The sequence below is a fragment of the Passer montanus genome, unplaced genomic scaffold, assembly GCF_014805655.1.
Source record: "Passer montanus isolate IOZ18808 unplaced genomic scaffold, ASM1480565v1 scaffold140, whole genome shotgun sequence".
NCBI classification, from domain to species: Eukaryota; Metazoa; Chordata; class Aves; order Passeriformes; family Passeridae; genus Passer; species Passer montanus.
The window spans coordinates 314,697-339,734 of NW_024360942.1; the positions used below are offsets into that span (position 1 = coordinate 314,697).

Here is a 25,038-nt window from a genome sequence, read left to right on the forward strand (position 1 = left end):
ACAGCGGGGCTGTGCACTGTAGTAATCACACATCCTCTGAACAGAGAGAGACAGAGTTCTCCCAGGATTTTCCTGGGAAGCTGTGAGAAAGCTCAGAGGAAGAATTAAAACAATTATCTCCATTGTCGCTCTAGGACACGAAATAGAATGATGCAGACACTGGAATCTTTCAGGTAAAAAAAGAGGGAAAGTTTAATTCTGACTCTAACATTTATAGATTTCTATAAGTGACAGTGGATTGGAGGATGACAGTGTCACCTCTCCAATGACACTGGACAAACTAACAGTCCATCAAATTTTTCCTCCTCCAGAAAAGAATGTAAAACAATTAATTATTATATAAAGTCCATGAGAAAGTTCATTACAAGAATATAAACATCAGAAGGCTCAGAAGACCTCAAAAGAACAGGGTGACACTCAATCTCTGCACCTGGCAGGCAATCTCTGTTTGTCAAAGACGTTTACAAGAGGGAGCTGTCCCTCCTTGACCAATAGGTGAAAGAAGATTCCTAAAGGCAATCAGGTCTTAGATCCACCATTGTTTCTGTAAGAACTGTGGATTTCTAACAATAAAGGACTTTCCATGCCTTCTGAAGACAGAGTCTCTGTACCACCTTTGCCTGTCCCCAGTACCCCTTTGGTGACAATGCACACCAAGACCAGCAAACCAAACATTCTGTGAGGGGGCAGGACTGGCACTTCCTACCTCGTGCAGGTCTCCAGGATGACTTTGTACTCTCGGTGGTCCTGGTCTGAGGCCGGGTCCTCGTCGTCCCCCAGGGCCCTGTCCCTGTGCAGGGCTCCGGGGCGGCGCCCGGCGGCAGAGCCCAAGCGCAGCGGGGCTGGGGCTGGCAGGGGCTGCTCTGCCTTGGGCTCCTTCAGGGTCACCAGCAGCTGGAAGGCTGGCTTGGCTATGGGATCAGGTACATTGTAAGTGACATCGATCTGCAGGGGGAAGAGGGGAAAGTAAAACAAATCAGGGTGGAATATTACAGCTCCAACGTTTCCAAGTGTCCACAAACGTCCAGCACAGACACAAGATCTCTTCAGAGTTGGGAATGGCAGGCACAGGGACAACAGAGGATTTACCACATGTGCTAATCACATGTCCTCTGAGCAGAGAGAGACATAGTTCCCTCCCAGGATTTTCCTGGGAAGCTGTGAGAAGCTGTAAGAAAGTTCAGAGAAGAGAATGAGAAACAATTCTTATCTCCAGTTGCTGCACCTGTTGTTGTGCACATGCAGAACGTGTTATGGAGATTGTTTACCAAAGGGTGATTTCTTAGATGGACACTGGATTGTATTTAGATTGATTGACCAATTAAATTAAAACTATATCAGACAGTCTGTAAAGGTTATGAGTTTAATAGTATAGTATAGTACAGTATAGTATAGTATAGCTTAATAAAGCAAGATTGAGCAATTAAATTAAAATTACATCAGACAATCTATAAAGGTTATGAGTTTAATTGTATAGTATAGTATTAGTATAGCTTAATAAAGCAATTGATCAGCCTTCTGCAATCATGGAGTCAATGCTAATTATTCCCTGTTCAGGGTACTCTTGCTACAATAACACACAATTCTATCTCTATATAAGATCTACCAGAGCTTCCATAGACATCTACACATTCACTCCCCAAATTAAAGCAACACCAATAGTTATAGAACTATTTTGAGAGAAATTCCAAGTGTAAGTCCTCCCTCACAGCAAAGTGGGATGACAAAAGCAGCAGACAGGCTGTGAGGTTAGAGATCATCTGCTGCCATGCTTCCTCCAGCCCCATGACAAGCTTACCTGCATCAGACAGCAGCCTTCACCCTTGGCACTCACAAACAGCCCTGTTGGAATACTGGGGATCTGGAGAGAATGCACAGGTGAGACACAGACAAGACATGGCACTCAGAATGGAAATGAATATTAAATTTAGCTCTGTTCTGTACAAAATACCTTTATAAAGGACTTCACTGCAGAAGTGAAGTGAGCATGGCTTAGTCTCTTCACCACCTGCACTTACAATGGCAGAGACAAACAGCAGCACAAAGTAAACATCAGGCATTGGTTATGGTGAAAAATGCCTTTAATTAGGAGTGCTGTCTCTTTCCCAGCAGAATCCATCCACAAACCCACAGAAAGTCCCACAGGTCTCAGTGCTTAACTTCTGCTTTTACCATCCCTGATCCAAGTCCTCATTCAGAACCCAGCTCACATGGATTGCTTTAACAACCTGCCTGCACAAAACCACCTACCACTGCAGTCTGAAGGACTTTTTTGTTCATCTTGTTAAGCTCAAAGGTCTCCTGGTAGTCCAGGTTAGTGGAAGCCAAGGAAATGGTCAGGTTGACTCCTCCAACATAAGAAAGGATGGCATATTCAGCCAGAGCCTGCAGGGCCACACAGGTGTCCTGGGGGCCAGAAGAGGGAGAAATCAGGATAGTGAAGAATACAGGAGTATAGCAAACTTCCAAACAGCTCTGCTCAGCTCCAGCTGGCAGAATCTCCCTTATTAATTCATATGGCAAAATAAACACCAGGTTTTGCTCACTTTTTCTATCAAAGGCACCTGTGAGGACAAACTCCAGGTTCCTTTCAAATTACCAGTCTGAGGAGGAAGCAGTAAAGAGCCCTGGAGAGTTTTTCTTCTTACCAGAACACAAACAATTTCTGTCAGGAAGATAGAAACTCCACATTCCTGAATCAATTGCCAATGCCTGCATCCCAGCTACCTTTTCCAGAGGCTGCCCACCTGAGTAGATGAGAATCCTCCCAGGGCATTCCTCTGCTGTGAGAGCCACTTGACCACAGGGAGTGCAGAGGCCACGTCTCCCAGGAGTGTGTAGGTCAGAAGGGCATAAGATGTCATTTCCACCTCTGCAGAAACAACTGGAAGAGGGGTGAATTTAAAAAACCCATCAAAATACCACCTAGAAGTGAGAATCCAAGCAGGTCTAGAGATAGTTCTATGAATATTTATTAACTGAGACATAATTCTAAAAAGTTAAGAGTCTGTAGAAGTAAACACAGGAAAAGGGAAGTTAAAATGTCTATACCCAAGGAGCTTCACCTGCCTAAAATACCTCTGCTTTCAACAAAAGCCTCCCTTCAGGCAATAGATAACCAATAATAAATATATTTACACAATAGATAAACTCCTTTTTCTTGACTGTATCCCACAAGTAATTCCTCTCCCACTCCAGTTCTACTCTGCTGCTGCCCACACTGTTGTCCTGCCCTAGAGATTTTCATACAATATCCAGTCAGATCCCTCTTGAGCACTGCTGCACCTACTTCACATCCAAAGAGTCAATAGCTTTAGGGGCTTGAAAATTACAGTATCATTCACTTTTTCTTTGGCTTTGGCACCTAAAGTCTAGAAAAATCAGCTGAAGTGTCAGTGCTACAATCTTTAGGTCCATTTGAAAACACAAAGATAAATAGCTCTAAAATGAAATACATTTAAATTCCCTCAGATTTCCATTCTGAATTATTACTCCCTGACAGAAAAGTGAAAGCCATGTGGGATTCTGTCTTTAAAAAAAAATGGAGTGAAAGCTGCTGAGACATGTGGGACTGAAAAACCCATCCTGTCTGGACCACATCTTGCTCTGTCTCTCATGTATTCTTTCAGCATGTTACCTGCCTTTCTGAGCTCTCTCTTCTCTGGACTCTTCCCTGACTGAGTGACAATTTCAGAATACCTTGTACTTTATAAACAACTCCCTGCAATGCAGGCTGGTGTGGCAGCCCTTCCCTTTTCTCTGCCTTTGCCCTGCAGGTTCCCAATTACCTGATTGAGAGAGTCCATCATTAAACCCCATGAAGGTGTCTTCATCAGTGACAAGGGTTCCCGTGAGGCTCCAGTGTGTAAATCCATCTGGGACAAAGGGAAAGGGACAGGGGTGTTAGCAGAGCAGGAGTGGAGCTGAGCCTCTGTGCACGAGAAGAGTCAAATTCCACTTTTGGAGTTTGAATGCAGGGAGCATTGGCTCCCTGCCCTGAGCTGCACTGTCTCTCCTTTTGGACACCCTGGGCAAAGGGCTCCCTTTGGAATGACAGAGATGATTCAGTGTGAAAAACTGGGTGATTTTTGGATTTTGGATTCAAATACACCATCAGGGAATGCGAGGTGTCACAGGGCACTGCAGAGCCTCTGAACAACTCAAAATCACTCTGCTGGTTAGAGAATATAACTGAACACCACTGATCTCTGTGTGGGCCACTCACTCATGAGTTGGTCCCTTACAATTCAGGATATTCTGTGATTCTGCTGCACTTGCCTTCCTTCAGCATCAGCCTCACGTGTGGAGCCCTCTCCAAAGGGAGCACCCATGCCTTACAAAGACAAACTGTGCCACCTTGGCTTTGTATGAAAATCTCACCTCTTCATTTTCTATGTGTTTTCTTTATAATGTACTGAAAAATTTCCAGATTTACAGTTTGTCCCGTTGGTGTTCCTCTTCTGATAGGATTTAAAGGATCCTACCAAGGTTCTGATCCTAAAGAGGGCACAAAGGAGCTTCATGGTAGCCCAGTTATGGTTGTGAAAGGAAACTGTGATGATTTCCTTGCATTAGTCCATATGAACACAAATGTTATCAATCACTTCAGAGAGATGGGAGTTTTCTTCTGTTTTTTTTTTTTTCCATTCCAAAATCAGTCTCTTTCAGTGAAACTGCAGAACCTGTCAGTGAGGAATCCCTCATCCCCCAGGCCCCATCCTCTCCAGAACCCAAACAGCCCCATCCAGGCTGTGCTTGGTCAGTGTGGGGACAGAACAGTGAAGAACACAAGAGCACAGCAAACTTCCAAACAGCTCAGCTCAGCTCCAGCTGGCAGAATCTCCCTTTTTAATTCACATGGCCAAAGAAACACCAGGTTTGGCTGAGTTTTCCTGTCGAGCATCCTACCTTGGGTGATGGCCATGCTGTTCATCCTGCGCAGCGTGGCAGCTGCACTGGGGCTGTGCAGCAGGGTCAGGGCGTAGGCACTCAGGGCTGTGGTGTAGGGGTCTTCTGCTGAGTACAGGTTGGACTCCAGGAAGTGTTTTGCTTTGTCTACAGCTGTTCTTTCTTCCTGCATTCACAGGGGAAAGAGCCCAGGTAGATGTATCAGTTTCAGAAGTTAGAATCATTTTATTAACGAGTTACATTAAAATAAAAGGCAACCAAACAAAAACCAACAACAAAATCCAAACAAAAAACACATAATAAACTCAAAAAGATACATTTTTTCTGTCTGCAGAACAGCATGGCCACTTTGAGAACACATTGGACACCCTGAGAAAAGCCATGCATCAAAAGTTAAAAAAGAAAAGGTGCAAACAGCAGAGTAAGAATGATTTGAGCTAACACTGAGACACACTTTTCCTCCCCTAAAGCTGAAGAAATTGTGTGCCCCTGCAAGGCAGCAGATGAGCAGGGCAGGGGCGAGTTCTGTGCTGGAGGTTTGATTGTGTTCCTGACACTCTGGAGCGTCTGGCAGACGCCAGAGGATAATAAAGGCCAAGGTTCCCAGGGGTCCCTGCAGCCAACAAACATGTTTTATTAACTCCCCCAATGACCTCACCATGCAGGAACGTGGCTCTGATAATTTATAGAAACAATTTAATTGGACTTGATGTAATTTGGTTTCCTTTGATTTCCCTGTGGCACTAACCTTCCCCTTCCTCATTTCCTAGCTAAGATCATTAGGAACACTCACAAATCCCCTCTAGGAAAACCATTAGAATGCACAGAAACTGCTCTGCTGGGGCTGTCCTGACACACAGCAGCCCAGAGAGAGCATCACATCACTGCTCACAGGGGGACACTGCTGACAGGGAGGCAGGAAGTTCCTCTGTGAGCTCTGCAGGGTTTTCTGAATTTTTAATAAGGTTGAAAGCCTTCCACTCCAAGAGCAGGGGCTTAGGGGGCATCTGCCTGCAGCAGCAGCCTGGTCTCACTCCTCAGGCTCCACAGGGTGGGTGAGGAGTGCTGAGGTTATCAGAGGTCCTGACGGGCACTGGCTGTTCTGACACCTCCACAAACCCACAGGGCTGTGCCTGAATGGACCCTTTTGTGTGAGAGCAGATCACCAAGAGGTGCTGCAACACCCACTGCACCTCCTCCTTTCACCTCCCAGACAGCTCTGCCCATGCACAGCCCCCCTGCCCTCTCCCTTGGCTCCAAGGGAGCATCTTCCCAGTCCTAGGCAGGGGGAATGTCACCATAATCTTAGCTAAACATCTCCATCCTAGTGAAACTGCATGCTGGCAGAAACACATCAGAGGGCAGGAGCACTGTGTAAGCAGGAGTTTTAAGGAGGAATCCCAAAAATACCAGTTCTACTGGAAATTTGGGTTTTTTCCCCATGGAATTGGCTGTTTCTACACAGCTGTTTCTCTTTTTTGCAGTGTTCCTGCTCTGTCTCATTGCAAAGAACAGAAACATTTTTCTCCAGAGCCCTGAATCCAGCACAGTGCAGGAGCTCAGCTCTCCAAAGGCACTGTAATCTAACAGCAGTAGCATTTTGGCCCCTGCAGCCAAGCCAGACCACAAGAGCTCTCTGGATCCCCAAGTTAAACTGCTTTTAGCACCAAGCCAGGATTTCTGAGTCTCTACAGGCAGGAGAGCAGGATGTGCACAGGCTGCACTCACAGCTTGAAGCTGAGAGGCAGAAAACTCCTTTTGCAGTAATTTCTGGGAGAGGCTGAGGGATGGGGCTGCAGGGGAGTGTTTTGCTCTGGTGAAACAATCATGAGCTGATGGCTGGAGGGTGGGAGACCACCTTGAACAACTTCAAAACAGATTCTTTAACTTCAGAACAATCCCAAGGCCTCCCTTCCCTGGATGCTGTCAGTCATTCTAGAGAGCACAGAACCTCTGAAGGCAAACAGCAGCAAAATAAAGTTTTTATAAAGGAAGAATAGAGAGGATTTTTGGAGGTGCTTTAACCAAGCTTTTGTTACCTCAGAAGTGACACCTGTTTCCAGAAGAGATGCAACCACATAAGCTGTCAGGGAGATCTTCCCATGGATCCCACCCTGGGAGGGGAAACAACACAAACCACTGGATGAAAACTGGAGAAAAGGACACTGGGGAAAAAAACCCCAGACTTTGAAGCAATGCAAAGGATGTGTTAGAACCAGAGGAGAAGCTGAAGCATCATCAAATTTCTTTCCATTGCACACACAAGGAGTACAAAATTTAGGAACCCAAGCCCACACTGGCTGGAGCCAGATGTGCCTGGCCTGAGGACACATTTAATGTAGTATTTTGTGAGACTTCACACCTTGATTTCCATCCTCTGAGGACACCCCACAGACACATTCTAATAGGCTTTTTTGAACTGAAATTCCCCTGGTTCTCCCTGTAGCATCCCAGCCTTTCAAGTGTAAAATTCATACTCAAACTGCATCACTTCATGTTCTGATAATAACTTTTCCAATGTCCTTGCTGCAAGTGGATCCTGGGTGGTTTTTACCTGAATGTCCTTGTTTAGTATCCTGCCCATAGCAGGGAAAGAACCATCTTCTTTCTGGTGCTGGATGATCCAGTCTTTGGCAGCTGTGAGTTCTTTGGGGTCAATGAAAATAAACCCACGGGACTGAGCAAAGGACTTGAGGACAAAAGCTGTTAACCTGTAAAAATGAATTAATCATCTTTACTGAGAAAACAAATTCAGATTAAAGTACCTGTAAGGAAAAAACTATATTCTTAGAAAGCACAAATTGAAAAAAATCTTGTTGGGAAACACTAAATATTGTTGTTAAAGGTCATGGGACATAAAAGCACCTGATCACTGTCCAGACTTTGGGTAAGAAAAGAATTAAAGGTCAACAAACTAAACTGAAAAGTAGAACTCAAAGGTTTACTTGCCATAATTATGGCACACTCTGAAATACGGTTCTTTTTTATCCCAAATTATTAAAGTTTTTAAGCTGAGAATAAGTATTTTACAATTAAGAATCAATATATTTCTCATAAGAAATCCAGATCCTTTCCTCAAGCCTGAAGCTGTGTTACACTTTATACAGAATTAAGACTTCAGAAAGCACCAGAAGTGTTTTTGGAATTCTAAACCTCTGACAACAAGTGTGAGCACTGGCCAGCTTGGGGGGATTGAGTCATTGCATTTACAAGCCCCCGAGGAATGGGAGGGTAGCAAACTCTGCTGCCTGGCAGGGGATTTTTGGAGTGTTGAGTAATTCTGTGTCACCACATTTCACATCCAGGGACTGGGAGATGCTGGGGCTGAGGTGGAAGTTCCCTCTGTTATAGATCCATATTATAATATTGGCTTTTTGCAAATATTTAAATAGATTTTATATGTGTGGTGTTAAAATAACTCTGTTATAAAGATATAGTTTTTATTTATTTAGTTAATTAAACTTAGACATAGTAGTAAAATAGCTGATATAAGTGTGCTTGTGTTAAAACGCCTGCTTGGATGGGATAAGATCCAATAAAAATATAATGAAGACACCTGCTACAGATCTGTCAATTATCAGCACTCACTGACTGAACACAGTGTGAGCCAGGGCCAAAACTAAAAATGATAATAAAGAAAGACTAAAACCACAACCAAGGTATCCACACACTCTAAAAAAGTAGAACCAAGGAGGAGCCATGCTAAACAATTCATAGAATATGTAAACTAGTTTAGAGAAAAAGTTCACTACACATAATTATGAATATATAACAAACTGATGTCACAGAAAACTTATTTAAGGAGTATCTCCAAGGATAACAGTGCACAAATCCATCCTGTTGGTACAAGGATATCTTTGAGGGGTTTTGAGTTAGTTTTGGTTGGTTTTTCACCTGACAGAAGCCTCTGCCACATTTCCCTGCTTCAGGCAAAACCCCATTCCCTAATGGAATCAGGTACTTAAATACCCCTTAATTGCTATTGCAGTAGCAGATATGATCCTTAACTACAGTTTGTGCCTGAAACCTGCACTAACTAGCAGATTTAACTCTCCTAGCTGCTCGTGAGCCCTGAATTACCTATGAAACACCAGCTAGTGCAGTCAGAGCCCTCAGCAGCACTGTACAGCAACTCCACAGTCACTGAATATTATTGCTTTATTTCTGCTCTCCACTGTGTGTGATACCACGAGAGAAGCTGGAAAATTACTCCCCCTTCCCAGCCAATTGTGTGTTCTTCCTGTTTAGCAAACACTTAGCCCTTTTCTTACTCAGTTTTAACTAGTTTGAGCTCAGTTTTAAATAGGCACTCACCACATGCTCCCTGAGGAGTCCCTCTCCCCAAAAGCACTGTAGGAGCCATCCTGCCTCTTGTAGGTCAGCTGGCGCTGGTAGCCTGCAAGGCACAAAAGAATTGGGGAGTCCAAAACCTCCTGACACAGAGAAAAATGAGTATTTAAAGTGAATGAAGACTCAGGACATCTGGAACATGTGTAAGGGATTCTGCTGCCTGAGGCAGCTTCTTATTCTGCTGTGAGTGAGAGCCAGCTCTGTGTGCAGCTCATCCAGAAATCTGCTCAGGGGAACATCTGGGACACTGCAGCTCCTGCCTTTTGGACACTGCAAATGCTAAAAATCTGACACTTCTCTGATAAAATGCATTATCAAAAGGCTTTTACTTAAGCATACAGCCACTCTCCTTCCATTTTACTTCCATTTACAAATGAAAAGCTTTTGGCTGTGACATTACAGCTGGGTTCTGACTTCTCCCAAAGCTGTTGCTTGGAACAACTTTAGGTAACATAAAAACAACAGCTGTGACCTCCATGCATGAACACCTCCAGCTGCAGGGGCTGTCCCAAGGCTTGCTTTAGACATCATCATTAACATTATAATAATTAGGTGAATAATTAAGGTGAATGCTGAAGATAAGAACTCTCTCCTGGAATGTCTTCTGAGGCTGAAAATGGAAAAAAAAAAAGATTGCTCTTTCTACTAGGAAAATTATTTGTTTCTCAGACCTGTTTGTCTGCAGCCATGCCCATCCCAACAAATGAATTGTATGAAATGTGTATTCATCCCTCCACATGGATGAATACACAACACACATTTGGATAAAGCTCTGAAACACCCATGGGAGTCAAACCTTCCAGGATGGATATTTCTGAGAAGGAAAACTCCAACCTGCAAGAAGATTGTGTCAAAAGACACTAAATGCCTGCTGAATTCTGCAGCACAGGAGTTTTATTCCACACAACGTTTTTATGGCAGTGGATTATTGTTTCATTTGTGGGGGGAAAAGTTTCTCTGCAGAGCTCAGTCCCTGGGGAGGGGCTGCCCATGACTCCCACACTGCCCAGTGCTCCCAGGGAAAACGGGAGGAATGAAGACCTAGAGGTTGATGATGCTCTTGTAGCCACCACATCTTTGTCTGGGGGTGGTGGGACAGGTACAAATACCTGGCAGAAAGCCTAAGTAATGGTATTATTTTTTCCTTCCTCCAAAAAAATAGGTGTTAAATAAATTAAATTGCTTTCCCCCCCTGCAGCCCTCAGGTAGGATTTACTACTGAGCCTGCTTCAGCAGCTCCTCAGTGTTCATTTCCAGTGTGTGAAAGGACACATTCAGTCCTTATATTTTATATCACTCTTCTCCTGTTCCTGTTCTCCTCTTTTTGAATGTTGATGGTGCCAGAACTGCCAAGGCTGTATGGGCCACTCACTCCAGAGACTGGAATGATCACAGTGGGTCCCTTCCAACTCAGGATATTCTGTAATTCTGTGAATTTGAGCTGAATTATGCTTCACTGCTCTTGCTGTTATTCTTCTTTGCTTATAGACTGGGAGTGGCACAGACTTTATGCTCTTCTGAGCCCTCCTCTTTTCTAAACACTCCTCTGGGTGCTGGGGCTCACTGCAGACCTTCCCCTCTCCAGTTTTCCCCTGTTCACCTGCTTTTTTCTTTGGTGGGAAAGTAGAAAAAATACTGACTGGTTTAGCCCAGGCCACTTCAAAAGAAGAGGGGACACATGGGAATTATTGGTATTTGTTATCAGCACTTTCCATGATGGATGATTGAGGGATGAAGAAGTTTTCTGGCTTGGTAAATCACAAAAGCCTTTCTAGAGTGAGCATTTCCCATCTAAACCTTACACTTGGCAGGGCTCCAGTGAACACAGAAGGGTTTAAAACTCTTGGGGGTTTCTTCCGTAAGGGTTAATTAGCAAACAGAGTTTGGAGCCAAAAACCTGGAAGGTTTGCAGATTCATAAAAAGAAACAAAAGCAAATGATGTTGCAAAGGAAACACTGACTCGGGCCATTAACAAATTCCCTTTGCCTCACTGCTCCCAGCAAGCACAGAAAATTACAAGTGAAATGACTGGAGCCAGGCAGAGGAAGCAGAACTGGGCTTTTGCTGCTGAACACAAGAAATATCTCACATATTACATTTTATATTTATATTTTCAGAGGAGAACCACCTAACCCTGTCACCTCTGATTTCATGACATGACTATTGTCTGACTCATACACAAGAGAGCTTTGTCCCTTTGGGTCACTCTGGTTTTTAATGATCTCTGAATTCTTACTTGTCCTGAGAATTGCACTTAGTTATAAAACTATTTTGCATGTGGCTCTTCCCAAAACAAATGCTGAGAAAAACAGTGGGGAAAAAAAGGAAAAGAAAAAAACAAAAAAGGTTGTTTTGAGCTGCTTAGCAAAATAGGACAGGACACTGAAAGGACAGATAACCTAGAGCCATATAATGAAGGTTTTAACTACTTTGGATACTAAATTTTGATTTTGGGTATACTAAGAAAATACTGTTTAAAAAGAAGTCCAGAAAAGAACCATAACTTTAGTGACTAAAGGCTTGAAAGGACAATCTATGAATAAGGCAAAACTCCCTAAATATACAGATTTTCACTAAATTGAATTTTCCTTTAGTTTCTAAAATGTTTAAACACGGAAATCAGCTAAGTTAAAAAAAGATAAAGATAAATCAATAAACATCTGAACTAGGAGTTACTGAAGGGAAGCACAGGTTACATACTGGGGAAAACATCTTGCCATCAAAATCTGTCAGGCTGAGATTATCCTGCAAGAAATGATGAATCCTCATCATCACTGGGGCTATTCTTGGTTAGAAAAAGTGACATGCAAAGCAAAACTATGAATTCAAAGCCTTTTCTCCATCTGTAAATGTAATTGTGATGGGTTACCTTGAACGAGGTAATCTGTAGCTTCAACCTCCACCTCGTGGCTGAGCTGCTTGGTTTTCTGCAGGTATTTCAGGACAAAGACATTGGGAGCAAAATGGATCATGTTCTGCTCCCCACAGCCAAAGGGCAACCTCAGCAGGTTGTCCAGGTTGTTCAGGGTAGGACCCATCACATCTCCTGTTTGAGGAAGAGGGGAGATGTTCAGGATCAGGCAAGTGAAGTTTCCTTTTGGTGTTTTATGGTTATCCCCCACCTCACTGCACTAATAGCTCCTGGCTACCCCAAATCAGCTTAAATAAACTGTGACAAGTGGGAAGTCCTTCAGCTGTTAGGTCCTAGCCCTTCAATCTCATGTTGGATTAAAGAAATTCCACATTTCAGCCTTTGATTATCCACGACTTCCCAGTTTAGACCACAATTTGTGATGGGGATGACAATGAAATAAACACCACGAGCTGTAACAGACAGTGCCCCTGCCAAGCCCCTCACGTGGCACCAACTTTAAGCCACTGTCAACCCAAACAGGCTTCAAACAAGTGCCAAAAACCCCAAGGAATGATCTGCCCCAGAATTAAGCAGTAATAAACCTTTTGAAATGCCTGTGACTATCTTATCTGGTGTGCATTACTCAAGTACTGGTCAGAAGTAACAGCTGGAGCATCTGTGCACATTTGAGAAGGGGTACCTAAGTGATACCTCCTGATAATTGATACCTATTATTGAAGCCGTAGCTCTTTCTGATCCTGGAATTATGTTGTGGGGAACTCCAAGAGTAAATGCTTCATTGTGATTTTCATCAGTCTCTTCTTTTCTCCAAATTTTAAACTCTCCCATTGACCCCCAGCCTGTGGAAAAGCCAATGTACTTCACCTCAAGCTGTTTGGGGACTGTCCACTCCACAATTATAGATTCGTTTAGCACCCGAGTACCGTGGCCAACCTGAAAGGGACAAGAGACCATGGAGATCCAAGAGCCCACAGAGGTGGAGTCGCTCTGCCTCGTGTGTGGGACACCTCCCAGCTCAGGTGTGCCCTGCAGATGCAGCAATGCCTCTCTCCTTCCCACCCACAAAACAATCCAGGCAAGTAAAATGGGAAATCCACAGGCTTGGCCTGCAAGGTTTCATCACTACAAGAGTTGAGGACTTGTGGAAGAGGTTTTACAGTGGCTTCTGGGAGACAGAGAGATGTTTGAGAAGAGGATCCATGTTTACCCCTGACAGAATTTTCTACCAAGGTTGTTGACAGAGAAACCAAGAAAGAAGGATAAGTAAGAGAAACCAAGAAAGAAGGAAGGATAAGTAAGAGAAACCTGCAACTATTCCAATAAACACTTTGTTTGTCTCTCATGACCAATGAGTAAAGTGTAAATTTATGAGCTTTGTAAATAGGTATAAAAAACATGCATGCTAGAATAAAAACAGCTTTGAAGCCTTCTGAAAATGGAGTGTGTTGCTTTGTATAACCATGACAAGGATTGAGGTCCTGAGAATATATTGATGGCAAAAGCAGATTTGTTGTGACCACAACAGCCTGGTCAGGGCTTCAGAGGAATGGAGCTCAAGGAAAAAACTGCTCTGTGTGTGCTCAAACTCTGCTCACAAAGAGATTTCCAGAAGGATTCAGTACCTGGATAACTCCATTTTTCCAGCTGATCCAGAAGCTGCGGAATTCATCCCAGGAGAGGATGCCAGGCGTGTCCCTGCTGGCCACTGGCTCTCCCATTTTGCTGGTAGAAATCCAGGTTTTGGTGTTCTGCTGTCCCCCGATGACGATCTCGGCCATCTCTGCCATGTCGTGGGGGCCCGAGGACAGGGCCAGGTGAGCATCGTTGTGAGCCTTCACAGCAAGGTCAAAGTGCCTCATCTGGGCTGGCTTCTGCATGTACTGGTACTCATATTTGTTAGGTGTGGAAATGTGTATTTTCTCTAGTCAGAAAAACAAGGGAATGTTGGAAGAATTGGAGCTCAGCTTAGAGCTGATAACTGAAATTCAAACTGACCTTTCCTAAGTAAATGTTTTTTCTTTTTCCCCAGCTTCTTTTGAAGTATTAAAATACACAAGGGTGTTTCTTCTCATCTTTTATTTTTACCCCCTTCAAGGCAGAAAATGCTTCAAACTGCTCAGCTGAATTTCTTAGGAGCTCAGCAAGTGATTTTTCACTTCTAATCTAGTGGTCAAAAGCATCTCTGTTCAGCTACTGCAGCCAGCTCTGAGCTATCCAAATCTCTGGCAGAAAGGACAGACTGATTCCAGAACTGAATCTTAAAGCACCAGCTGAAAATAAAGTACAGTCCCAGTTACTGTCCACAGTGCTGAATACTTAAACTGTTCCATAAAGTAAAGGAATTTAATGGCCATTTCCAGAAATCACTTGGGCAGTTAGAGCAAATTCATAATTAGCCAGCCAGGTAAGAAAGACTCTTTATTTACAAGTTTTTCCTACACGCCATAACTCATCAATCACAGAGAAATGGAAACAAAGATTTTTTTTAATTTTTTTTTTAAGCCAAATGCTTCTTTTTAAAACTGATTCAAACAAACTGAATATCTCATTCAAACCATGAACTTACCATTTGGGCAGAAGAACACACTGTAGGTGTATTCTCTGGACAGTCCCTCTGGCTATAGAAAGACAGAAATCATGCATAAACCACAGGGCTTGGATTAGCAGGAACAGATCCCAGTTTGACTTGGAAAACACAGAAATTATTTTCGCTGCTGTGCAGTGATTTATATCCTTTATAGAAAAGTGATGGCACTGTGTTCTGTTAGCTAGAGCAGAGCCAGAGAACCTTCCATTGTATCTTATTTCTTAGATTAACAGGGCAAGCTTACCCCATAAAAATCCACTGCTGTTTCTCCTAAACAGTGTTGAAGATTCACCAGAGGGACTCAAATGGGCTCTTTCTGTACAATAACCACTAAAGCTGATTATTTCCAATCTCCTAACACACCATGAATCACCTTGAGGATCTTTACAAACCTGCTCACGTTTGATTTCACAATTCGCCAAGCTTTTTTTTTGTCCTGAATTACCATAAATTGGTGTTTTCTCACCTCAATAATGACACTGCTGCGAACATAATCCACCCCCACAGGGCTCCTTTTGTCCATGTAAGAGTCCTCAGAGTGTTTGCCATTCTTCAGGCTCTGCATCCCCTCCTGGCAGCAGTTGGTCCCACCATAGGCAAAAGCTTTTGCTAAGATACAGAAGGGAAAAGCAGCAGAGATTTTGAGATATAAAGATCTCTAGAAGTTAAAGAGATCCAAACTAATTAGAAGCAGCTGATTAACAGTACAGCAAGTGCTGTAATTACCTCCCTGATATTCCCTTTATCCATATTTGAGTGATCACATCTAAAACCAGGCAATACTTGAACAGTCATGGGGCAATAGAGAAACTCTTCCCTAGTTTTCACTGGGATTATTTGCACAGAATTTGTTGCTATTTTCCTGTTTAAAAATTTCCACTGATCTCTTCAGGGAAATGAAAGAGGCCCAACCTTAATATCACAACAGGAAAACTGATGGCCAGAGAATGTCCTGCTGTTTATTTGTACATTCTGCATCACAGGCAGGGGATTTGCTCCTACAATAAATGAGGTTGAAAAGCCAAGCTGGCAGCAAGTGGAATGAATGAACTGGGGCAATAGGGAAATAAGAATTTTTTTCCTGAGAGAGGAAGAAGAAGAAACACTTGTGAAACCCCTTCTAGCAGCTGTTTGGGGTTGTGGGTACCAGTGATGTTGCTCAGGCCCAGCTCGTTGAAGGCCAGGACGATGGAGGTGGGCTTGGCTTCCCCAGGGGCCACACACTTCTTCCTGGTCAGGTGGTGCTTCCCAGGGTGCCCAACAAACTTTATGCCTTTTGGGACAGAAATCTTCACGTGGACCTGTGAAAATTTTGGGAACGTCATTTTTTGGAAATATCAGCCTCAAAGCCAAAGTGATCTATGTGAACAATGGGAAACCCACAGAATTCTTCATAACAATCACAGAATGAAGATTATTCCTTCTTCAAAGTTTCTAGCCATGGATTTGACTGAGAGCAGTACTTTCAGCTCAGCAATTCTACCAGTACCTCTGGAGCTGGGCAGATGGGGAGTGAGAGAATAAAATACCAAGGGAGATGGAATTTCTTGGGAATAAAAAATTCCTTCAAAATTAACTATTTTTGGCAGCTTTTTGATTATGAAGGAAATTCTTTTTGGTTCAGCATGAGATTCCAAACTGGGGAATGTCTTTCCAAATGTCTTTTCCCTGCCTTTTTCAACATTTGCTTTTCTGAAGTGCTGCAAGACACTTCACCCTACCACAGGCGTCCCAAACCAAAACCAAACCAAGCGACGACATTTGTTCGAGTTGGAAAAAAAGCAATATTTATCTTCTGAAAGCATCTCTGCTGAGCTTACCCCTCTGCCAGCCTCATCCCCTGTGGCAGGCAGAGCACCCACCAGGTGTGGTGAGGGCTGAGCTTTACCTCTGCACACAGGGGCAGGTAGTTGTAGACAGTGAGGGGGATCTTGGTCTGCTCTCCCCTGATGACGTGGTAGGGCAGGGTGAAGTCGATGAAGAAGGGTTTGAATGTCTTCAGCTCTGTCTGGCTGGCAATGCCCAGCCCCTTCTCCTCAGACAGAGCCACGGCCTCCGTGATCCACGTGGTGATGGAGTCGGGCACCTCCACCTGCAGCTGGGCTTCCCCTGAGCTGCTGCTGCCAAACAGCACAAGAATTAAATTAGTTTTGAGAGAAATAGTGGATTTGTCTTTAAAACAAGCTGTGGGTTTGCTGGTAAATAAATTATTTTTGAGAGGAATAGCAGATTTGTCTTTAAAACAAGCTGTGGGTCTGCTGGTAATTAAATTATTTTTGAGAGAAATAGTGGTCTTTACAAACCAGCTCTGGGTCTGCTTGTAGATAAAACCAGCACTGGGAGATAAAAGAAATGGGAAGGATTGCACTGATTGATGAATGGAAAAAGATATTTGATTTTACAAAGAAAATTTAGGTTTGCTGATGAATGAAATTAGACATTGAAAGATGAAATAAATAATGGGGAAGAAGAAAGCCTAAATTCCATAAGAACTAAAAGTTAAAAAGGAGAGTTATACGTTAGAGAGGAATCGTTGGTATCAGGTGTTCTGGGAAATCTGAACCTCTCAAGTACCTCAGCCAATGGGGAAAGGGAGAAGGGAAATTGGGATAAAAAAGAGGGTGCATCCTCCAAAAATTTGATAGACCCTAGAGGAATGCCCCATGGCCTGTCCCTTTATTCAAATAAAGTCAAAGGACTCTTCTGTCTCCTTTTTGGACATAAACCTCTGGTGTTTGTGCATTAATTTTCCTAACATTTTTAATGATGCCCCCAAGCATTTTGGGGAATTCCCTCCAGATGTAGATTTATCAGATAGCATTGTCTGCTTTGAGCTTTACAAAATGCTCTGTGCTTTCTACCAGTTTTGAGACCTGCAAATATTTAATTTTTAATATTTATAAGCTGCAGAAAAGCAAATAGTTACTCATGCAAAACACAAATTCTTCCTGGATTAAAAACTTCCTTTTCAGCCTCACTTTCAAGAGGCAAATGTCTGCATGAAGTTAAAAAAATCTCACCAAAACTCTGAAACAAACCCCAAAATCTAAAAAGAAAGACAAGAAATAATCCCAGACCAAAGTCCTGGATAAAACCAGTTCAACAATAATTGATTTAATAGCCAGTGAAATAAAAGTGGGTTTTGTTGGAACTCATTGTCCCTGTGTCCATTGCCACAGTGCAGGCTCTGCTTGAATGCAAGGACAAATGAGAAACTTTCTAAACATCCAGTTCAGCAACTGCTTGTTTTGATTCAGGAACATTTTGGTTTGGTTTTGGAATGACTAAATTAGAAAATTTCCAAACCTATCATTTTCCTGCAATGAGGATTGAAATTAGTTATTAAAAGTCAAATCTCTGAGTACTTAGCTTTCCTGTGCATAGCACAAAGGGATATCATAAACCTGGTAACCTCTTCCATGCTTTATAATAATAGAAATTCAGTTTTGCTCTTCAGACTTTGCTATTTCCCTCCTGAAAAGCAGCTTTGGCCCTGCCTGGAACTGAAAACTTTTCCTTTAACACAAGAACAAAAGTTATTTCATGGCTCAGCTGGCAGGATGATCGCTGCAGTTGTGAGCACACCCCAAGGTTGTTTCCTCACAAGTTCTTATTTATTCCCCAGAGCTTGACACACATGCTGCCAGCTTTGGGGGCATGGAGGATGAGGATGGGAGGTCTCCAGAAGAAGTGTCCAGCATGACATGCTGTCCTCATGGGGTGCCTGATGCACACCCAGAGCTGCCACTGCTTTTTGGGTTTGCTCACACTTGAGGCACCAGTGAAGCACCTTGGCTTTGCTTTGCTCCTCTCAATAAATGAATTCCCAGTGAGCCTGAAGCTCCTGTCAGGAGCCAGGCAGCTCATCGGGGACTCATCTCTGTGTCTGTATCACAAAGGGAAAGGAGTAAAACAACAAAAAGTGGAGATCACTGTGCTTTTTATAAGTTCAGTCAGACTCCAAGCACTGGCTGGTGAATGTGGTTCCCCCAGCTCAAACTCCAGAGGGAAAAGCCTTGGGAAAAGCACTTGAATCACAGAAACATGGAATGGTTTGGGTGGGAAGGGACCTTAGAGCCCATCCAGTGCCACCCCTGCCATGGCAGGGACACCTCCCACTGTCCCAGGCTGCTCCCAGCCCTGCCCAGCCTGGCCTTGGGCACTGCCAGGGATCCAGGGGCAGCCACAGCTGCTCTGGGCACCCCAAGCCAGGGCTTCAGAGAAAGATTTCTTCCCAAAATCCAACCTAAACCTGCTTAAAGTTCGAAGTTATGCCACCTCCTTTTCAGCAGACGCCGAGGCGCTGCCCCTGGAGCCGCAGTGATGCTCAGCCCTGGGAGCAGGCAGGAGGCAGCCCTGCCCCGGGGCTGGCACTCCTCCAGCCTGTTTAACCGGACAATTTGTTGCAGCTGATGTTCTTTCCACTGGGATTTCAGCCCATAACCAGCATTAACATTATTTTCACACATGAGGGCACTTACTCTTCTGGGCACAGGGCCAAAGTACACACTCATTTCCAGCCATTAGACCCTCCAGCCAGGCTCTAGGAATTTTCAGAATTGGTTTGGGAAGTTGACATTAGGCTTTTGTTTCTTTTTTTTTAAATTTTTTTTAAGGATTGTATATTATAATTATAAATGGTAGAAGAAAAAAAATAAATTCTTCCTGTTCAAGAGAGTGGAAATTAAGGAATGCTCCAACTCAGTTGTTTCTAATGAAATGAAGTAGAGAAAACACAATCTGCAACTTTTTATTCCACACTCTCCTACTTATAATTAACTGCCCTGGCTTGCTGAGGCCCAAACGGGCACTTCTGGAATTCTTTGTGTATTTCTACAAAGCATATTTCATGCTCAATTGAACATATTTGAATACACTTGCTCCAAGTTCCTGTCAAATTTAATTTACAATCATTTATTGAGGATGAAGTTTACTTGCAAACCTGGAGAAGCTTTTTAATGATTGCTTCAAATTATTCTAGATGTGCTGTTGTGGGATGGATTAGTTATCCCTTCAATAATTTATTTTTTTAGTTGCAACTGTACCCAGAGGCAGCCAGGATTTGAGAGGCAGCAGATTGAGGTCTGGGGGAGATGTTCTTGCAGGAGAAGACAGAGAAAGAAGGGCTCTGTGAAATTTGAGGAGCAATTAACAGAGAATCTATGTGGGCACAGCTGGCAGGTCCAGCCTGAAGCAAGAGAACACACCTCAGGACCAGAGGAATTGGTGCAAAGATTCTAGTGGTAATGAAGAAAAACAGCAACAATAGGGGGAAAAGTAAAAAAAATAAATTAAAATTTTAAAAAACAGAAAATGCCAGTGTAACTCATTAGATTTTAAAGAGCTTTGTTTACAACCTGTGGATATAATTAATGCCAATACCTGACATTGAGGCAGTGCCAAATCCACGTCTCAGGGAAGAAGGTTCTTTTCCTCTTCTCTGCTCTGCTAGAACAAGAAATAAATCCTTGCAAATGGATTCTTTTGATAAGATATTTCCAGCAGTCAGTGATAAATCAGAGTTATCACCTGACTCTGGCTCACATGACCAAAACTCTGTCTGGTGCAGACTCATTAAGGAGTGAATAACACAAATTAAATTTGCTTTTGAAACAATCCCTTTGTGTGCACACCCACTCTGCAGGCAGAAACAAGAATCCAAAAAATAGTACAAGCAAGTTAACCTTTGCAACCAGCAGAAACAATGGAATCTAAAATGAAATTGGTTTGTGATCCAAATCCTTTCACCAAATGGAATCAAGGGAACAACTGCAGCACGTGACCTCCAGCAGCAGCATCACATCCCTGCTCTTGGAATTGTCCTGATTTCCAATATTTGAACAATTTAAATCAGCTTTTTATACCTGTTATACGTCATCATCTATTTCTTAACTAAGCCCAGAAGTTCCTCTGCTAAGAGAGGCTCCCAGGAAGCTCAGGATGCAGAGGGGAGGCCCATCCTCATCACCTGTGGTACCTCACAGCCCTTCCTTCATGCAGATCCTCATTCTGTTGATTTTGACCACCAGCTGAATGGTCCAAATCATGAGCAATGAGTGGCTCTGCAAAAACAGCTGTAGCTCTCAAATATTCCAAGAAATTAACAGCAAATTACAAAGAAATATTCTTCAAAATGGTAATTTAGCACTCTTTGCATGTGTCACTTTTCCAGAATTAAATTAAATTTAACAAAGCAGTGTCAGTTTGGGGGGTTTTTTTTGTTTTTTTTTGTTTCTTTTTTTTTGTTTGTTTGTTTGTTTTTTGGTGGTTTTTTTTTTGTTGTTTTTTTTTTACATCTACCAAGGCATTGGAAGAATTTCCCCAACACTGCCTTGTCCAAACCTGGGGCATGAAGGTGGAAAAAGCTGAGAATAGAGAAAAAAACCAGCCAGGAGTATCACAAACAATAGATATTAAACCCCAAATGTTACCTTGGTGCTATTTTGGAATGCATGGTGGCCACCAAGGTGCCAGTGTGTGGCTGGAAGGCTGGGACAGCCTCATCTGTGTACATCCCTCCATTCTGCCTGTGGTTCAGGCTGACTATGTCAGTCATCACCACCAAGCCAGTTTCCTAGACAATGAAAAATCAACACCACAAAACAAAAACCAGCAAGGAAAAAAAGAAATAAAAATAATTAAAGAAAAATAATTAAATGTGATTAATTAACTGATTTTTAAAAAAATAGAATCCACTCAATCTTATTTCAACATTTACCAGGGAAATTTCAATTGCATCTTGAGGATTTTTTAAAGCTTTGTGTAAAAATGACTGTTAATATGAAGGTGCATAAGCAGAGGCTTTATAAGAAAGCTCTTGTCTGTATTTAAATCAGTATCTAACATTACTGGGCAAGTGGGACAGGTAAAAAAAAAACAAACTTATTTTTTCCCCTAGAGCACAGCATCACAGCTTTTTACCCTTCCTGAAAGTTTCCAGTGTGCTGTGCTGCAGTGAGCAGGCAGCTCTCTCATCAGACATCAGTTCTGCACTGCCAGGGATGCCAAGCAAAATGAAAAACGTCCACACAGGGAAAGCTCCCAGCTCTGTCCCCCAAATGCTGTTATTCATGAGAGACAGCAGCTCCCAGCAGCTCTGCAGGATGAGCTTTGCTCCCTGCACACACCCCCAGTTCTTGCCCACCAGGTGTGCAGCCCCTGCATTCACACCAGCTCCCCAAAAATGACCTTTTTCCCAAGAGTTTGCAGTTCTCAATAAGGACAAAAAAAGCTGCATCAGAGAAAAAAAAAACCCTCAGACCCCAGGGGGGGAAGAAGCAGTGGGCAAAAAATGAGGATTTAGAGTTTGTAATTAAGAGATTGAGGAACTGGGGGAATGTGTGAAAGTCTCTGGGGTTTCAGACAACAGAATAAAACAATTTAGCTGAAACCAGAGGAAGGCCAAAGAATGAAAATATGGATCTGTAGGAAGCAAGGATCATCATTTTCAGCAGTTATGTGGATTAAAAAGGGAAAGAACAAGGATCTGAGCTGTGGCACTGGTTCACCAGGCCAGTCTGCATTTCAGAGGCACAAAAAGGAGAAGATGATGTAAAGAATATCAAACATTTACAGCTCAGCCTTCTCCTTGTCTCAGGGAGCAGGGGTTACACCCTGCAGTGGTGTGGAAAGCAAAGAAGGGATGGGAGCAGAGCCTGAAAGGGTGAACTTCTCAAATAGACGAGGGAACACCCATTTTAAACAAAAGCAAAGCAAAAAGCTCATGGAAATAGCAGTTTTTTCTCAAGAGCTACAAATTACTGGTTTTCAGCTTAAAAGGTTACACTGTTGGTATGCAAAGCAATGAAAAAAATGAATTAGTGCATGAGTACGTTTAAAAAGCCCAACTTTTTTTGAATGCTCAGCTTTCAATTTGATTCAAATGCACGGCACAGATCAAAGGAAATCACATTTTTACAATCTGGCCAGGTTTAACTATGGGAACACACCAATTAACTATAAATATATAGCATTTAGGGAGTAACCTGATCAAGGACATGAAGGTTTTTCATGCAGATGGCAACAGAAGATGGGAGAACCAGGGCAGGAAAGAAGCTGAAATTATTTCCTTTGCAAAGTCCAAAAGGCTACAAGGAAAGATTCACATTCTGCCTTCCCTCCCTGTTGCAGTAGCTGCAGAAGAGATCTGGAGGAACCTCCTGGTCCCTTTCTGGTTCTCCAGAGCATCAGCATGAATTCCTTCACCCAGCAGGACAGCTGCCCCTCCCAAGACTGGATTGGCCAAAATCAAGCCATGTTTCTCAGATATCTTTTCCAGAACAGTGTCATCTGTTCTCAAAAATCACTTTTCATCCTACCCAGCTCTGATGTGGGGGAAACCCCTGGCCTGTGGGGCTGAAAATGCCCCTGCAAACATGAAAGCAGGGAGGAGACTCTGCAGAGGGAAGGGAGGCTGGTTATGGGGCTGAAAATAATCCTACAAATAATGAAAGCACACAAGAGAAACTCTGCAGAGGGAAGGAAGGCTGGTTCTGGGGCTGAAAATGCCCCTGCAAACATGAAAGCACAAGAGAGACACTGCAGAGAGAAAGGAGGCTGGTTATGGGGCTGAAAATAACCCTACAAACATGAAAGCACAAAAGGGAGACTCTGCAGAGAGAAGGGAGGCTGGTTCTGGAGGTGAAAACCCTCCTGCAAACACAAAAGCAGAAAAGAGAGAAGGGAGGCTGGTTATGGGGCTGAAAATAACCCTACAAACATGAAAGCACAGAAGACAGAAAGGAGGATGGTTATGGAGCTGAAAACCCCCCTGCAAACATGAAAGCAGGGAGGAGACTCTGCAGAGAGAAGGGAGGCTGGTCATGGAGATGAAAATAATCATACAAACATGAAAGCACACAAGAGAAACTCTGCAGAGAGAAGGGAAGCTGCTTCTGGAGCTGAAACCCCCCCTGCAAACATGAAAGCACAAAAGAGGGAAGGAAGGCTGGCTCTGGAATTGAAAACCCCCCTGCAAACACGAAGCACAAGAGGAAAGAGGCTGGCTCTCCCTACTGTGAAGGCGAAGCGAGCGTCCTTGGTGATGTCCCGGCTGAAAACACCCTTGCAAACATGAAAGTACAAGACAGACACTGCAGAGAGAAAGGAGGATAGTTATGGAGCTGAAAATGCCCTGCAAACATGAAAGCACAAGAGGGAAGGGAGGCTGGCTCTGGAATTGAAAACCCCCCTGCAAACACGAAGCACAAGAGGAAAGAGGCTGGCTCTCCCTACTGTGAAGGCGAAGCGAGCGTCCTTGGTGATGTCCCAGTGCCAGGGGAACACAGAGGACCTGCGGCGCCGGCGGGAGGACATGCCAGGCCACCAGAAGTGCCCTTCTTCCTTTGGAGCTCCAAAAGCATCAGACACGTCATACTCTGCAAGCTCCTGGAACACCTGCAGGGAAAGGGCACAGGCTGCTCTCCTTGGGTGAGGAGCACAGGGCTCAGGAGAGGACATCAGTGCCTGCAGCTCGCTCTACCTGGCTGGCTGTCAGCTGGAAGCCTGTCTTGAGCAGGTAGACACTCTTGTCCACCGTGGCCATGCAGACACAGCTTCCTTTTGCAGCTCTGACCTTGATGTTCACAACATCACCAGGCCTGGTCTCGTTGGCTGAGAGCGCCACGCTAACCTGGGAAGGGAAATCCCATTAAATGTCATGATTATCCCAAAAACCAAAGAGCAGTGAGACAGCAGCCCTCCCTCTCCACTACCTGGTTCTCAAAGGAGGAGGTGACAGTGAACTGCAGGCTGTCTGTGACCCCCTCTCCGTTCTCCCTGACGTAGTACACCAGGAGCCGGCCCAGGGGAGCCATGGAGTGAACGACTGAGAACCTCAGGAAGGTCACACACACCTCAACCTCTGCTGCAGGAGTGCTGGGAGGTGCTGAAACAGGAATTGTGGAGAAAAAAATAGCTGTGTTTATCCCAGTCACTCCCTTCCTGCCCCCTCCTCATGCTGACAGGCACAGAACTCTCCATTCAGGACTTGCATTCTTCCCTTGTTCCTGCTGCACACCTTCTTGAGTTCTGAATATTTCCTTTTTCTTCCTCATTGTGAAAGGTAATTAGCACTCATAATTTAATGAGCAGGATGGAGAAGGGTAGGGAAGGATTACTCTGTGGTTTTCCAGCCATGAAATCAAGGAAACACACAGTTAAATTATCAAGCCATTGAAAATAAACAGAAAATGTTATCTATTACTGGAGAAAGCTGATGACAGAAAAGGAATAAGCTTGAAAAAGGATTATGCAGTTTATAGAACAGAGAATCACAGGAGCTGTTAAACAGAATCACAGAATGGTTTAGGTTGAAGG

General features: G+C 43.6%; 1 protein-coding gene across 4 annotated transcripts in view; it reads right to left on the reverse strand.

The window, feature by feature from the left end:
- Positions 1–25,038, reverse strand: part of CPAMD8 (C3 and PZP like alpha-2-macroglobulin domain containing 8) — a 54,042-nt gene that overhangs the window by 15,557 nt on the left and 13,447 nt on the right. Inside the window, exons 15-35 of one of the 4 annotated variants that reach the window (XM_039700464.1) lie at positions 24,435–24,607; positions 24,203–24,352; positions 23,956–24,117; positions 21,153–21,295; positions 20,104–20,166; positions 16,610–16,838; positions 15,869–16,022; positions 15,188–15,330; positions 14,701–14,752; positions 13,757–14,055; positions 12,842–13,067; positions 12,129–12,305; positions 9,223–9,304; positions 7,463–7,619; positions 6,948–7,022; positions 4,909–5,074; positions 3,789–3,875; positions 2,748–2,884; positions 2,251–2,406; positions 1,799–1,861; positions 707–945 (exon numbers count right to left, since the gene is read on the reverse strand). In XM_039700464.1, coding sequence (XP_039556398.1) covers positions 707–945; positions 1,799–1,861; positions 2,251–2,406; positions 2,748–2,884; positions 3,789–3,875; positions 4,909–5,074; positions 6,948–7,022; positions 7,463–7,619; positions 9,223–9,304; positions 12,129–12,305; positions 12,842–13,067; positions 13,757–14,055; positions 14,701–14,752; positions 15,188–15,330; positions 15,869–16,022; positions 16,610–16,838; positions 20,104–20,166; positions 21,153–21,295; positions 23,956–24,117; positions 24,203–24,352; positions 24,435–24,607 — 3,133 coding nt within the window. Of the gene's footprint in view, positions 1–706; positions 946–1,798; positions 1,862–2,250; positions 2,407–2,747; positions 2,885–3,788; positions 3,876–4,908; positions 5,075–6,947; positions 7,023–7,462; positions 7,620–9,222; positions 9,305–12,128; positions 12,306–12,841; positions 13,068–13,756; positions 14,056–14,700; positions 14,753–15,187; positions 15,331–15,868; positions 16,023–16,609; positions 16,842–20,103; positions 20,170–21,152; positions 21,296–23,955; positions 24,118–24,202; positions 24,353–24,434; positions 24,608–25,038 lie in introns of all 4 variants that reach the window. The other 3 variants (XM_039700462.1, XM_039700463.1, XM_039700461.1) reach the window with 3 other exon arrangements.